The following is a 17,391-nucleotide window of genomic DNA, read 5'->3' on the forward strand; positions in this document are numbered from 1 at the left end:
CAGTAGAATAACCCTAATTTCTAAACAAAAATAAAATCCATCTGAGGATAATCTAAACAAAATACACTCATTCTGCTGCGAGGTGTGTCCGCTTAGAGAAGTTGGATTCTGAAATAGAAGAAGAATTAGTCACAGCACCTAACAAAGCAGTTTGCAGATCTTATAATTAAAATTCTACAAACCAATTAACATGACGTATAGAGAGACACATCCCACATAGCTGTGGTAAAGTTCTTCGTTCACTCACTGAAGTGCAGTGTGAAACCAAAACTAACTGGACCAAATGTATACAATATAGCCAAGATAGAAACCTTGGCGCAGACTCTGGTTTGGACCTTCAGGTGTAAAAACACCCTACATTGACCGGAAATTGGGTACTCCCTGGTGTGTATTTGTGTGTGTGTATGTGTGTGAATAAATTCATGACTGTATGCCCATATGGATTGGCACTCTGCCCTGGGTCAGAGCAGTCCTCCAGATGGATGGTCCTTTTTCCAGTTGAGCGTATTTTCTGTGCACCCTGCATTCTGTTACCGTGTATTTGTGTAGAACGTTGATTATGAAGCATCCTTGGTTATCTTAATTTCATTTATTCATTCATTCATTCAGTTAGACTCGAATCTGATTGCTGTGTGCAAATTTACTCTTTGCTTGACTGTTATTATTGTTGTATCAGTTGTAATGTGAGGGATTTTGGTTTTGAATTCGTCTTGGAGAGCAATCAGATTTGTATCTGTTTTAAATGCGTTATTGGTACATTTTTCTGTGGCTTGGCCGATAAAATCCTGGTACTCAAGACACATGAAAATGGTGTAATTGGTGTAAACTGGGTTCTTTGCATTGTTACATGGTGGATTATCTTAAGATGTAACATTAAAAGATGGATTTTCTCCATTGTAATGGTAGATTTGAACATTTATAATGCACATAAAAAATGTTTTATAATTCTGTCAAATAGGTTTCCAATAAAATGTAGAAATTAGAAATGTATAACAGAACAGTGGCCGAAAAGAGAATCGTGAGTAAGCTAGAAATGTTGAAATGTTGGTTGAACTCCAGTATATGTCTGATTATGTTTAGTCAATAATTTTTTTTTTAAATCTGTGTTTTTTCTAAAATCCACATTTGATATCATAAAATTACTTCTTGCTGAAGTAATTTACTGTCTCCATTCTGTCTTTCAAGATGTTACAAATCATTCATGTGATTTACTATATGACTGATCCCATTTTCGCTTTCAGTTTGAGCAAATCACTCGTCAGCAAAGCTGTTTGCTCATTGTCAGCCAATGAAAACATACATGGCACTCTTTCAGAGAAACTGCACTGACAGCGAGTGACCCTAGCAAACAGAGTTATGCAACTGGGTCAATACAATGCACTGCAGTTAAACCTCAAAAACAGACAGTGATGAGATTAGATGAGCCTTCAGCCTTCTTTTAATTGCTCGTTTACTCATTTTTTTCTGTCTCTTCCTTTTTCTGTCTTTTTTTGTCTCTTTTAATCAGTACTGGCATAAAGGATGCTTTAGCTGTGAGGTATGCAAGATGACCCTAAACATGAAGAACTACAAAGGCTTTGAGAAGAGACCATACTGCAATGCGTAAGTAACTTCTGTTTGTCTGTGTTTATATATGTGTGTGTGTGTTCATTGTGTTAAATCTGGGACACCCTAAAACACACAAAACATTAATCCATACTTTTCTGGAAACTCAAGCTTATTTAATTTGGCAAAAAAACAAAAAGATGCAACTCAAGCACACACTAATACTCTAATAATATACAAGAACACCCCTGTAAAGTGTGGGAGTGGATCAATCATGCTTTGAGTCTGTGTTGCAGACAATGGCACCCGGAAACATGTTACTGGTAGAGAGAGAAGACTGGATACAATGTAATACCAAGATAATCTAAACAGCAAACCTCACACGATCTGTAACACAAATGTAACCCTCCTATTATGTTCATTTGTCAGAACCAGCAGTGGTGTTCCCAGGCCATATTGACCCGTTGCATGTTTAATTGTCCAAAAGATATCTGAAAGAATATAAACAAGCAGTGTAAATATTTAATTACTAACACCATTGCTTATTATTATCAACATAATTAATATTTAGTGCAATAGTGTTCCTTACCTCTAACAGGTAATGGTTCAATTAGGATAATTGACTCGTATTTCATAAAAAATACATGTTCAACCTTTTTAAATGTTTCCCTACTTTATTACTTTTGAAAGACCAACATATAAAACAGTAGTACATAACATTGAAACATAAGATTGCAATTTTCTTTTAGTTTATTTTTTGCAGAGGGTGGTTGCAAATATTTGAGATGAACCATTTTCATATTATATGTTGATTACACTAATTAAGGCAAGCAGAAGAAGTTTTATACTGAAAAAATACTTTCAACAATTTTTTTTTCTTCAAACTTCAAGATGGGTCAAATTGACCCAGAAAATAGGAGGGTTAAAGATGAAAAAGGATGGTTTCTACAGCAGAACAATAGTGCTTAACATAGGACAGTGTCCACAGCCTCAAGATTCAAGACTTTTATCACAGAGTACAGGTGTACATGTGAGTGAAAAAACTTGGGTGCAGGTTCCCACTAGTGTGCAAGGAACAACATTTACAACAAGTAGAATAATAAAATAAAATAGAATATACAGATAACTTAATTTACAGTATGCAAATTACACACAATAACAGTACACATAACTTACACTGTAGACATATGGACATATGGTATTGCACGGAAATATGTTAAGTATGACTGAATTTCTAAATATAAAATGCTATATAGATGTGCAGGTATCCAGAGTGTGTGTGTGTGAAAGTGGGGAAATAGTCCAATAGGTGACAGAGTAATTATGAGTAAAATGAAAGGTACAGAATGAGTTGTGTGGGAATAACAGGGGGCAGTATTCTATATATGGGATAAGTATGGGATAGGCCGTTAGGTACACAGTGAACAGTGCAGTAAAGTGCATGGTGCAAGAGTTTGTTTAGATAACAGTGGGGTGGGGTGGGCAGAACACTGTTCTACTGGCTGTTCCACAGCCTGGTCGCCTGGGGGAAGAAGCTGTCTCGGAACCTGTTGGTTCTGGTCTTCAAGCTTTTGAAACTCCTTCCACTTGGCAGCTGTGAGAAAAGGCAGTGGCTTGGGTGGGAGGGGTCGTTAATGATTGTTTTAGATTTTTTAAGGCAGTGGTTAGTGTATAAACCCAGAAGGTTTGGGAACTGTACCCCGGTGATTTACTGTGCTGTACACACAAGAAATCATATAAAACATTAAACCCAGAATTGTGTAGGAAGCAGTAGCTGTGAGCAACTGGTCTGGACTGGGTAGCAGGAGGGTCTGACGTTCCATCAGTATTGGTGCAGACTGGTGGGCAGTCATTAACTCGGACAGAAGTAAAGAGATAGAATCAGTTCTGTTTTAATTAATGTAGTACAGTTTTAGCAGATAAAACGAGTATTCCAATATGTGAAGTGAAGTAAGTAAGGAATGTATATGTATAGATATTTAAGATTGTGTTTGTTAGCTGAAGCCATGATCTGACTGCTAATATAACAGGATCAATTTGTAGCCCCCTGTGGGGCAGTGGGTCATTACAGCCACTTAACGTTGTTCATTTCCTTTTGCGTACATTTTTTCAGCTTGTCTGTTTGTTTAGATGGTGCCCTGCTGAGGAAATCTCATAAGCAGAGGAAAATAAAACTGTATATAAAAAAACATTGATTGTTTTTATTGAGCTGAACCACACCCACTATTGGATCTTCTGTGCTCTGATGATATAAACAGTATAAAGAGAATGAGACTGCTTGATTGACAGACTATATAGAGGTTTGCAGTTGTTCTCAGGACTACTGTAATTGTGCTCTAAACAGGAAATGTCTAGATACACACACACACTTCCACACACTCTCACATTCAGAATTACACATTCCGTATAAATGATGGATAGCGCTTCTATATAAGGTCATGTTGAAGAAAATCAGTGCACTAAAAGTGAAAAAATTAAGCACGTGGCAAAAGCTAAATGCCAAACAGGGGTTATTGTAGGTTTGTTTTTTTACATAAATATTACGTAAATTAAATAGCTTAAATGTTATTGTTCTTGCTTTTCAATAAATTGCAATTACACATTAACATATTAAACTTAACCTTTTAGTATTCCAGCAGACATACCAACAAAGTATGATATACTGTAGTCATATATTTGCCTCAGCAGTACAACTTTATGCATCTATTTAAGTCAACACTGATATTGTACTCATACATTTACCTCAGCAGGGCAATTTTAGTTATACATATTTACCTCGGCAGTGCAATTATAGTAATAAATTTACCTCAGAAATGCTATTTTACCTCGAAGGTGTTAATTTAATTATGAATTTACTTCAGCAGTGCATTATAAATCTTAAATATATCTTAACATTGCTTCGCTAACGTTACTTTCCTAGCCCTGAACTGATTAGCTCTTTTATCTGGAAAACAGCCTGTATGTGAAGTGGTGGTAAATAGATACATGATGATAATTCTGGATGATTTATGTAATTTAGGCAATTTGAGCATAAAGATGAACTTAAACCTGCAGTTTTTCGCTTCTACACCGGCATTGTACTTTTATAACAATGCTCTGATCACAGCATGTGGAGGATGGGCCTTCTGCTGCAATATGATTTTATTAAATAAATTAATCAGTGTTTGGTAAAAAAAATAAATAAATTGTATGTATGTGTGTATATATATATATATATATATATATATATATATATATATATATATATATATATATATATATATATTTTTTTTTTTTTTTTTTTTACATGGACAAACACAAAAGTGTTTTGGTTGCCAAATATCTGGTGCATCTCTAGTCAAGTTATTTGAACACAGTGTCTGTAATTCTGTGCATGTGGGAGTAGTAAAACCCTCCTGCTCTAATTAGCTAATGGTCCAGTAAGGCAGAAGATGTACACACAAGCGTGCATACACACACACTCACACACTAACAGCAACTCTGTGTGCTCTGACCTTTTGACACAGAAAAAAAGAAAGAAAAAAGCTAATTTGAGGGCTCACATATGTTTTGTATTTTGTTTTTACGTTTCTTTCCATGACTGTGTGTGTTTCTGTGTGTGTGTATGTGTGTGTGTGTGTGTGTGTGTGTCTGTGTGTGTGTGTGTGTGTGTGTGTGTGTGTGTGTGTGTGTGTGTGTGTGTGTGCGTGCATTTGTATGTGTGTCTTTGTATGTGTTTGTTTGTGCATGTGGGACTGTGAGCCTGATTAGGGGTTTGCAGTAATGGCTAATTGTAACCTATGTTACAGACACTACCCGAAAACGTCATTCACCAGTGTTGCTGACACTCCAGAAAACCTGCGCCTGAAACAGCAGAGCAAGATGCAGAGCCAGGTACCGTAAACACACACTTTCTCTGTGCTCTTAAATACACTTAATGACACAAGGCTACTTCAATCATACACTTCAGGGTTCTGTGCAAAGGTTTTACACACCTCAGCCCATTATTTTAAAACCATTCATCTCAGTAATAAGAGAGTTTTCGATTGTAGAAATTTCAGATCACATAAGAACAGATGCAAGTAATCATAAATAATTATAAAGTGAACAGTACAATTTTTTTTTTGTTTGAAAGAAAGTTTTTAAGGTTTGTGAGTTATAAGGCTAGGTTTCAACAATAAACTACCAATTCATATATATTCATATAATTCATAAATAAAGCAAAGTGTACAAAAACAACTGCAGAGTCAGTTAATTTTAATAAGCAAGGTTAATTGTGATATTGATTAGGTTTAATGGCTGGAACTAGTTAATCAAAATCAGTAGTTTATAAAAAAACATGAAATAGGATTTAAGGAACAATACACAGATTGCCAATTGTTTCAGCTTGTTCGTTCAATCGCTGATAGCGATCCACAGTGGGGCTGGATGCCACATGCAGGCAAACTTGGTAGTGTGTTACTGTAGATCTCCAGCTGAATGTTTGTTTGCTCTACCTGGGTTGCTGTGCTAATATCTACTCATTGTAAAGTCCAGAACATGTACTCTTTAGAGGGGTATCTGGTTAATGGTGTTAAAAGTCTTTATTCTTGTTTATCCAGGAGAGGTGATAGTCTTACACATTCTGCAAATATTAATGCTAGAAACAGTTTCAACTGCAGCTTCATGTGATTAAGGAGTCTACAGTGAGCCTCACTCTAAGGATATGATCTGAGCTGCTCTCATGATTAGTTAAATATCGGACGCTCACAAATTTTGGCTGAAAATCATCCGATACCAACACATAGCTAATTGATCTTTCATTTACAGGTTGACCCCTGAAACTGTTATAAATCTAAAGACTCAATATTACAGTAATTACTATGGAACTAATGTACATGCAGTTATAAAAATGAGAAACTGACATGTCTGTTGTGGGCCTTTAGGCTTAAAGAGGTTAATCATTTACTGCTGTTCTCTGATATTTTACTCTGCTTTACATTAGAAGTGCTGAATCGGGGCTTCACTCACTCTCTGTCTCCATGCAAAGCTCTCTCACTCCTGAATCTCCCCCCCCCACACACACACACACACACGCATAATGCCTCACTCAATAGTTAACTTCACTCCTGATATCTTACTAGTGGGAGTAGTTCAGCAATTCACTGTGTTGATAAACACACATGTGTAGACTGAACTACACACAAATTACACACTACTCCACCCATGTACCGGGGGGCAAGATGGGGGGAGTAAAAATAGGGAAAAAAACAACATCTGGTGCCCTCATGCCTTCTCATGACACTCATACCCACGTCCGCATTACAATGTGCACACTCAATACATTCACTTAACTTGAAGATATTTTAATACACATGGGAATTTTTCTTGTTATTTTCTCTTTGTTCTTCAGCACCAGCTGCTTTTGTTTTGTTGTGTGTGTGTGTATGTGGGGGGATTAAGAAAAAATGAGGGTGCAATCCAGATTTTTGATGCCCATATGCCCCCTCCCCATCCGGATTATACTAGAGAACTGATTAATGTATGATTTTGTGTCTGAGCCTTGGCATAAACTTGCAAGATATACTTGCAGAGATTTTGATGTCTTAAATTCTTAGACATATTTCGTGAACATAAAAAACAGTAAAAAAAAATATATATATATATATATCTTTTATATAATATTAAATTATATAAATAAAATAAAATATATATATTGGAATAAGTTGACATATTGGAATACGTTGACAAGCTATTAAATGTATATCTATAATATAAATAAAACTGATTTATAAATGATATATAAATATAAGTTTGATACTCTTAAAATGTTATGGAAGTCCCTCATGTGGGTAAATAGAAACTGTGCAAATCAAATTTTCCAAATTTCATCACTGAACCATTCCTTTAAACAACAGTAGTACTGTAATATTTTGGGCTCAGTTATTATGAGGAACATGTGTGCAATTTTTTTCATATTCCATCATTCATTTTGCCAGGAAAGTATTATATGTTCCTATATGTATTTTTTGTCTCCACATGTTCAGTTGTTGTTTTGGTCAATTAGTAATCAGTACATATAGGCTTAGGCTAATGTTTATTTTAAAGTCTTTGTGTTTGGGTTGGTATGGGTCATAAATGTCATGGTCTATTTTTGAGCTGAACCCTTTGTGAGAAAATTAGAGGGAACATTGTCTGAACTTTCTCTGCGCCCAGTCTGTGGTCACTGGTTGGAACTGTGGGAGTGTCCTTCTGGTGTAGTTCATGTTTGTTTACTGATACAGCTATTGCTACTGCAGCAAAACAGTAACAATCTGGGTCTAAGACAGGCTGTATTCAGCTCGCTTCTTCAGATTCTTGAACCGTCTGATCCAGTGAGTCACCGCAAATGCAGCAGAATTGCAGGATATGACATTCCTAGCTCATTTAAGAAACACATAGCTTCCTATTCATTCCTATTCATTCATTCCACACTTTTGAAATTGAAACCACAGCCTTGATGAGAATAAGAAACAGTCATATTATCTTTTTCTAAATGTATATTTTTAACCTCGAGAGATTATAAAACTTATAGCCATCCTAAGTGGTTTAGATGTCTGGAATAGCCTGAAAGCATTTATTTTCAATGTTTTGACACTGTTTCGACTCTGAATGAGCAGTCCAGTTGTGTGATTCAGTCACATACAGAAAAAATTAAGAGACCACTTTAGTTTTTTCTGATTTTGCTATTTATAGGTATATATGTGTGTAAAATGAACATAGTTATATTATTCATAAATTACGGACAACATATCTCCCAAATTCCAAATTAAAATATTGTCATTTATTACAGCATTTGTTTGCAGACAGTGAGAAATGGCTGAAATAACAAAAAAAAGATGCAGAGCTTTCAGACCTCAAAATAATGCGAAGAAAACAAGTTCATATTCATAAAGTTTTAAGAGTTCAGAAATCAATATTTGGTGGAATAGCCCTGTTTTTTATTACAGTTTTGGCATGTTCTCCTCCACCAGTCTTACACACTGCTTTTGGATAACTTTATGCCACTCCTGGTAAAAAAATTCAATCAGTTCAGCGTGTGATCATCCATCTTCTTCTTGATTATATTCCAGAGGTTTTCAATTTGGTAAAATCTAAGAAACTCATCAACTTTGTGGTCTTATTTTTGTTCATAGCCGTTTACAGCATTTTATCAGATGCACATATTATTTTTGGGGATTATTTTTCTTATAGAAATAAAAGGGGTGTAATAGTTTTTGCATTTTGATGATACATGTACACCCTACAAACCACATAGAGTACCCTGATAACAACCACTTGATAATAACTTGAAACAGCAATAATCTGGGATACTACAGTTATACTATAGATAAAGACGGTGTGTTTAACCATTGTAGACACCTTGCAACAGTGTAGCATCCTTCTGGCAAACACTTAAATTACCCACATCATAGCAACAATCTTAGATAACCTAGCAAATACCTGGCAACACCACGGTAACCACCTGGGATACTATAGCAGCTACGTGGCCAGCTAGCTACATCACTAGAAAGCACATTTAACAATATTTATCTTAATAATTTGACACACGTAAATGCATCAATAGCATCAATATCTTAAATATCTGCTATTAAAAACTCTGCTATTAAGAACTTCTATTCAGTTTTATTTAAATTTCTAGAGTTGTTAAAAACAATTATTTAGTGTTCTTTAAGCACTGACAATGATAATAATAATGTGCATCACCATAGCAAAATATATCATAATACCACATTACAATTACTGTTTATTTAACACTGGACTATTTTCGTTGTGTTTTTTTTTTTTTTATGATCCAAAATGTATGTATATGTATAGCCTGTCAAATATCTAATTTGTGGCTTTCTAAGCCAGCTTTCTAAAGGTTAATCTTTTAATTTTAACATCAGCCATTTGAATCCAAGATATTCTGTTATTGTCTGTTATCCGTTATCTAATTGTCTGTGCATTACTGGCAGTATTTTTTATGTGTACAGATTAGATCACGGGTCTGTAATTTCCTGTGCACAAACTGCTGTGCATTGTTCCCTCATTTAATGTCTTTCTTTGATATGTGTGTATTTTTTTATATGTTTGCAGGTTCTCTACAAGGAGGAGTTTGAGAAGAACAAAGGAAAAGGCTTCAGTGTTGTGGCTGACACACCAGAGATGCAGAGAATCAAGAAAACACAAGACCAGATCAGCAATGTGAGTCTAATGCCATGCTTTCAAAATTGCAGCGGTGTGATTCTGCTCACACAATAAAAACACACTGGTTCATCATGCATTTACAGATCACAGTATGGTTTTAGTGTTGTTATATTGTGGGCAGAGGCCTGTTACTGTTACATTTGGAACTGTCTGTGATTGCTGTGATATTATCAGTTATTATAAATCCTGTATGAAAACATTATATGAAACATTCTTGACAAATAAAGGAAAATGAACTGCGAAACACACAGATTTGAAAAGTCTGCACAACTATCTGTATCTGGACTCAGGGGGTCAATATTGGAATATACACTAGTCATGTTCAAAGTAGATTTATCATATTAATAAGCACAATAGTTTTACTTAAACAGAGATATGAGACACCTAGTGAGCAGTATTGGAACAGCAACATTTTCTTTTGTTCTCAATCACAGATTGTGCACTTTTTAATAATATTATTAGACTATTAATAATATTAGCATTAGCTACTTTTAGTTGCACCATTTGCTCACGCAGATGTGCAAAAGCACACAAACACAGCTTTTCTAGTCCCTGTAGACAAATATTGACAGTATATACTGACAGTCTGACTTTCTTTGAGCAGTGTAAGAAACTGTATTCTCTGGGATCCCCAGAAAACTCAATTCTTTTAGGATAAGTTAGGAATAAGGCTTTAAGATACTGGGAAAAAATGACATTGTGTTGTTTTGTTGTACTGTGATTTATATAGTGCAATAGGGCTGCACAATTTGGGTAAAATATCTAATTTCGTTTTTTCAATTACGATTTAATTTGTGATTATTTTAATCCATCAAACCGAAAACCTGTATTAGTGGTTAACATATCGATCAAATATAGTTATTTATTTAACTTCTTTACACATAAAATATTTCCAGGGTTCTCAGATTGAATGCAGTTGTCAGATTTATTACATTTTAAGGTAAAAAAAAAAACGTAAGTGTGTGTATAATTTACATAATATGCATTTATGCAACATGCATTATATATCTCTATCTCTATGTTTTTTTCTCTTCGAACCACATTTATCAAAGTGTCACAGATTTTATTTATTATTGGACAGAACTTAATGATAAAACGTAAATATTAAGAGTTTGACACGCCAGCCACGGCTCATTCTGCGCCTCCTGTCATTCCCGCTGAGCATAGGAGTGACAATAATCCCAAAGACTACAATCCCCAGCACTCTACGAACTACAGACATGTGACGCATCTTCGGAAGAGCAGGCTGCGTCTTCACACACACATTTGCATGCTATTGGCTAATTCAAATCGCAGCTCGTGCGATTTCAGTTAAAAACTGATTCATCGTAATTAAGCCCTATAGTGCAATATAAAAAATACAGATATTTAATCAGTTATTTTCCATTTCTTAATTATCCAACATTGGCATACGGTTACTTATGTCACCTGTGTATCAAATATTAGACCTAAAATATGTGGTATTAAGCAAAATTAATCTGCCTCTGGTAATTAAGTTGTTAACAATGAGAAAAGAGGGAGTTTGCCTTTTGTATCAAGCAAGTTGTAGCACTATATGTAGGGGTTCATTTCCCTTGTGTGACATTACACATCCTGCTGATTATGGTGTGGATGATGATTAAGAAATTATATATTGTGCAGCCCTGATTGGGGATGAGGATGAGCAACATCCTGGCTGCTTTTATTGCTAAATACAATTAAACCTTTACAGCAGTGCTTTTACATCTATAGTAGAAATCCATTCTTGGATATTAAGGGCAGTTACTCCAACTAAAGCAGGATCAACCCCTTTTTTTAAACCTTTGATTTTAAAAGAAAATTATTTTTTTTATACTTTCATCACTGAACATAGTCTGTAGCTGCTTTGGAACAGGGTGCCTATATAATAGCTCTTTAATTGTGGATACGTATGTGTAAGTTTGATCTGGATTTAGCCCATTCTTATTTGTTCTAATGTGAAAAGTCCTAAAATAGCCGTGAAAGCTAATCGGGGAATGAAGGCACCTAGCAATTAACTAGTAATTGAATAGGTGAACCTCATGCCTAATTTGAAAGCTCTGAGCAATGTGGCGGTTGGCGCGGTTAGCCATCGTTAATGCTTTAAATAGACTTAAATACAGCCTTTGAGGGTCCTTCCCCAGGATTGTGGTGGTATGTATAGAACTTTAAGTATACGTTGGTCTTTATGTTAGCCAGTGTTAGTGTAATGATACGCTCTAATGCCAGTGGTGGTGCTGTTATATGATATGGCATTTGGCTTGATATGGTTCTTTTTTTCTTCTGTGTGTGTGTGTGTGTGTGTGTGCGTGCTTGTTATAGATTAAATACCATGAGGAGTTTGAGAAGAGTAGAATGGGAGGAGAGGCTCCACCTCAACATCATCCACCACAGCAGCAGCAGCAACAACAACACCACACACCTCCAGGTAATATATCCTCTTGAGATACAGAAAATACTCTTTAATATTTGAATGTTTTGGGTTTTTAGACAATTTTAGGGATACACGAAAATATGAGGCATTTGGCCACAAATGGCAAAAAAGGACAGCAGAATAAGTAATAAAAAGCAGTTATATGGTGTTTCCTCTTACATTAGGATGTGTTTATATGTGTTTATACAGTGGCAGCAGTCCCACACTTTCCCTCCTACTGGGAAAGCCAGCAAATGGAAGATTTAAGTTAATTTTAATCACTCTACTTGCCTAAATTGCATGATGTATTGAAAGTGTTCAGCATCACACACCATGCTTGGTGTCAGATTACTCAGATATCTCTTTAAAATCTGGCTGTTTTCCAGCTGAAAGATATGAGCTAATTTGGCAATAGTATTTGCTCGTTCAGTCTGACTGCTTTTCTCTGTGTAAATTTCACTCACATCAGACTTGAATAGCTCTACCAGGGTTAATTTATGACTAAACTTGCACTGCTTAAGTACATTAATGATTCGATTTGCAAATAAATGGACTGTATGTCTGCTAGGATATCAAAATGTTAACTGTTTAATAATTAATTTTAAATTGTAGTTTTGTAGTTTTGAAATTGCCTTGTCTTTTTAACAAAAAAAGTGTATTTAAGCTGTAAAATATATTTTTAATGATTAAAATTATGAAATGATGAAAACCTGTGGAAAAACGTGTTCAGTCTTTGGACAAATGTTTAATTTTGTCCAGTTTTGCCCAAAAGCTAAATTTTGTTAAGTATTATGACTAAAAGGAATGTTACAGTAAATAAGATTTGTATTTTTTTAAATGTGTATTTCTACAGAAACAATAAATGGCCAGGTCTCAGGAGGATATACACAAGCCTCAACTACAGCTAGACTTTCTGCTCAACTTGTATGAAATGTTTGTGTTCATGTTGGTTAATGTTTAAGCTGGTGATCACAGTTAGGTCACACAAAACAGAAGTGTGCATTCTAGCACATTCTAGCACTTCGTATGCTATCGTGTTTCGCTCTTTGTTCATGTCTTTTCTTTTGCATCTTTTTTTTTGTTTCTCCAGCATATCAGCCCCCAGCTGCATCGCAGAACTACCATTATGAGCCTGAACCGGTGCGTCAAGCCGCTGCTGCTCCACCACCCAGTTCTGGGGTAATGTATTACAACCACACAACCATGCACACACACACATGCACGCACACACTCAAATGCACAAACACTCTTTTTGCTTCACAAAAGCCTTTGGAACTGTCCCAGTCCCTCTACTGATCAGATGCCCCACTTTCTCTGCAATGATTCAGCACCTTTCTCAGGATGAATACTGCTGTTTTCCCCTATTCCCTATTTTGCTCAGGCCCTGAAAGACACCAAAGCGCATTCACCTCGAAACAGCATTAAAATGTATCATCTAGATCAGGCCTTTAGAATAGCTTCACTACTGTTTTACTATCATGGATTGTGCAAAATGGGAACATTTAACTTTTCAAAGATATGTTATTTTTTACGATTGACTTAAATGTACAAAATTTGAGCAAAACGAGTAAGTGCAATGAGTACAGTGGTTTTTATCCTGTATTGCATTAAGAACAGAGGTGTCAAGTAATAAAATTCAAATCCTACATTATCTTTTTTAAGTAAAAATGTTGGTTATCTATACTTCACTGGACTGATTCATTTTCAGACCACTTTTTACTTCTACTCCTTACATTTTAAAAATAGCCTCATCACTCTACTATTTCATTCCGGCCTGTTATCATTTAAAAGAAAAACCCTATCCAGATAAAATCCAGATAAATCATTTCATTTAGAGTGAATTTAATTGTGGTTAAATGAGAAGTATAAACATATACCATTCCGAAATCCTATTGGTTTATACACGATCCATCACACCTGCACACGTCACGCCCACACTACAGCAAGAACATAGCTTACACGTATGTAGCCTAGTATGAAGATGATCCGTGCAGAGACTCAAGAAAACTTGAGTGAAATGTTGTAACTAAGCTTCTAATATATATTTGCATTGTACTAACATGCATTTGGACAATGGGCATATATGCGGCTGAAACAGGAAGCCTAGTGCATCCCAAATGTATCAACATTAACATTTAAATATAGTATTATAATCATAATGGCTTTTAGAAAAATGTGTTTTGTGGAAGGGGGGTAGTGCACTATAGGACCCTGTGGCATGTCCTAAGCTTTTGTGCCTAATAGCATTTTTTCCCTTAAATTACTTTTACTTTTATACTTTAAAATTTTTTGAAAGCATTATTATTCAGTGGCGTGCAATGAATATAGTGGGTACCCCCACTGTTTTACGACGCATACTCCTTCAGCAGATTGCTGAGAAGGGGTTAGACAGCCATGGCCCCGCTCCCGGAGTGACAATCATGAATCTGATTGGTTAGATTGTCCTATGACTTTGCTTACAGACTCATTACTACACCTTTCTCAAAATCAGGAGAAGGATCCAGGCAAACACGTGATCAGAAGCCATTTTAAAACGCTTTGATTGGTTAGAACCGCTGTCAGTCATAGAAGAGTCCTATAGCGACTGGAAAACACAGACTAATGCTTTAAATTAGTTGCTGTTTTTTTATTTTAGTTAATTTATAAAATAAGTCCATACACTTACAATATCTATAATATATATTTCCTGATTTAAAAAAATGTAATTATTTACATGCACTTATTGTCACCCCTTCTCTGAAGGGTAAGAAGGGCCTCACTGCATACCACTGTTATTTTTACACCTTTACTTGAGGAAAAAGCTTAAGTCAATACTTCAACTTCTACTAAAGTATTTTAAACTATCTATTTATCTATTTAAATTATCTATACTTTTACCTAAGTAATGAATGGGAAAAATTTTGACACCTTTGCTAAAAGCAATTCATTATTTGTCTGTGTGTGTGTTTGTTTTATGTTTTCAGAAGCGCTACCGGGCAGTGTATGACTACGTCGCGGCGGACGAGGACGAAGTCTCGTTCCTGGACGGAGACGTGATCGTTGACGTGCAGCCAATCGATGAAGGGTGGATGTACGGCAGAGTGGAGCGCACTGGTCAGCAAGGCATGCTGCCCGCTAACTATGTGGAGTCCATCTGAGAAGGAGAGTGAGAGAGGAATAGAGAGGTGAAGTTAGAGAGAGAGAGAGAGAGAGAGAGAGAAAGTGGAAAAAGGGAGAGCAAGATGAAGATAAAGAGAGAGAGAGAGAGAGAACGAGAGGGAAAAAGAGAAATGGATTACAAGAAGCCCAGTGCCATCTCATATTTTTAAAAGAGCTTTTTTCTTATTTTCTTGTTCGTGCTATCCTATTAATGTGTCTATGCTGAGAACTCATGCAAAACAAACACACATATGCATACATAAACACACACAGTTACACACATAGTGTATAGACGTATTATGTACACGGGGTGCATACCCTTTTATTGCTCTGCCTGCTCTGTTTCTCTTCTCTGTTGCTCCCTCTTTTGCTCTTGCTGTCCAACTGTCTGTTATTTTCTTGTGTTTCTTCAAGTCTCAGAGAGGTGCTGTCACAAGTGGCACTTAACGTCTTAATGACACATAAACACACACACACACAGGCCGCTGATTTTTTTATCAAGGCCCGCCATAGAGCACTTCGTGAACATACAGCCCTAGACGCCGCGTCAATCATTCCACACTTGCCATGACAATGAGAATCTGTTCCAATCGCTGTCGCTGATCTCTTTTACTTTTACTTTCTTGCTGTGTCTTCTTCGCAGCCTGTCGTTGGTTGTATCTTATCATTCTGGCCCATCGTGGCATCTCACTGGTCGTGCAGTAGTAATGCTTGAACATGAGACTTCTGATCATTCCATTTTGTTCCACTCAATCTTAAAGCATATCCATCAGACCTCTTGCATCATGGGTATTGTAGTGAAACTGGAATATATATTATATATATAGATATAAATATGAAAAGAAAAAAAAAGATCCTCCCAGTCTGGCCTCGGTTCTTGTATGGGTGTAGAATAAAGATGATAGAGATGATAAAGAGGGACCCTGCTCATAATAAAGCATGGTGTTGTCGTTGTGTCTTCAACACTTAACGCTTAACACATCTCAGTGCCATCACTTAATAATAATATAGATGTAGATTTAAGTATGTTTAATTTGGTTCCGCTAGATTCGCAATGCTGCTTTGAAGTAAAAAAAAAAAAAGGGGTAAAGCAGTGTTCTCTATCGTAAAGTAAAAAAATAAATAAATAAATAAAACACCCAGCGGTTAGCTAAAAGCAGAACTGTAGTACCAGGAAATAAGGGGAGAAGAGCCTAAGCACAATTAAAGGGTTCAGTTTTATTCTTATTATTATTGTTAATATTATTATTATTATTATTATAGGTTGACACCGATTAAGCCTAGTCCTGGACTAAATTTCACTGTTAACGTTGATTCTCTGGAAAAATATACTGCTTTGTAGTCATAGACTAAGCTAAATCTGTATCGAGAGCTAGCCCTAAAATCTTAAAAACATTTTGTTTTTCATTTTTTATTATTTTAAATGTATTATTTTTCTGTGTTCTGGAACATTCCATGTGCAGCATATGATCATGTATCTCAGTGCTGTTTTTTTTGTATCACATTATTTTATAATTTTTTTTCTTTCCTTCCCCCATACCATGCTTATTCTCATTGCCTTGTTGGTATTGTATGAGGCGGAATTGTAATGTCAGTTAATCAACAATAGTGGAATAAAACAGATCTATTTGTATATCAAGGCAGGCAATGTTCCGTTTATTCTGAACCTTTGTAGTAGGCCCTAACATACATGCATACATCTTACTGTAACCTACCTAGGAATGCAATCACTTCTGCTGCTCATAGATTTTGTTTTGAGAATCTTTCCAGACTATGCTGTACATTGTCTCATCACTCATCATTATTGTCTAAAATATATGCTCAAAGACTGAAAACAGAAGAAGCAGTAGTCTACTGTGACTTGTTTTGTTTCTCATACATGAACTAATATGGACAAAAGTATTGGGACACACCTTTTCATCAATGATTTCAGTTGTTTCAGTTGTCTCTTTGCTGCAGGATCAGTATTTATTTAAAAACTTTTGTGGGGGGAAAAAGGTTAACTGAAAACGAGTGTTCAGATTGCAGGAAAATGCAGGCGAATCAGATAATCAGATCTACTAATGGTATTTGCAAGCAATTAGATTGGATTTGCATGTCTGTGCAAGGGT

The 17,391-nt window shown here is 35.7% G+C and overlaps 1 protein-coding gene across 1 annotated transcript in view; it reads left to right on the plus strand.

Moving 5' to 3' along the window:
• Nucleotides 1-16,919, plus strand: part of lasp1 (LIM and SH3 protein 1) — a 29,076-nt gene extending 12,157 nt beyond the window's left edge. Inside the window, exons 2-7 of the mRNA XM_022672325.2 lie at nt 1,508-1,602; nt 5,334-5,418; nt 9,622-9,729; nt 12,052-12,157; nt 13,233-13,321; nt 15,106-16,919. Coding sequence (XP_022528046.1) covers nt 1,508-1,602; nt 5,334-5,418; nt 9,622-9,729; nt 12,052-12,157; nt 13,233-13,321; nt 15,106-15,279 — 657 coding nt within the window. The 3' untranslated portion in view covers nt 15,280-16,919. The remainder of the gene's footprint in view (nt 1-1,507; nt 1,603-5,333; nt 5,419-9,621; nt 9,730-12,051; nt 12,158-13,232; nt 13,322-15,105) is intronic.
• Nucleotides 16,920-17,391: the final 472 nt, after the last annotated feature.

This window comes from Astyanax mexicanus, chromosome 19, assembly GCF_023375975.1.
Source record: "Astyanax mexicanus isolate ESR-SI-001 chromosome 19, AstMex3_surface, whole genome shotgun sequence".
In the NCBI taxonomy this organism is placed as follows: Eukaryota; Metazoa; Chordata; class Actinopteri; order Characiformes; family Acestrorhamphidae; genus Astyanax; species Astyanax mexicanus.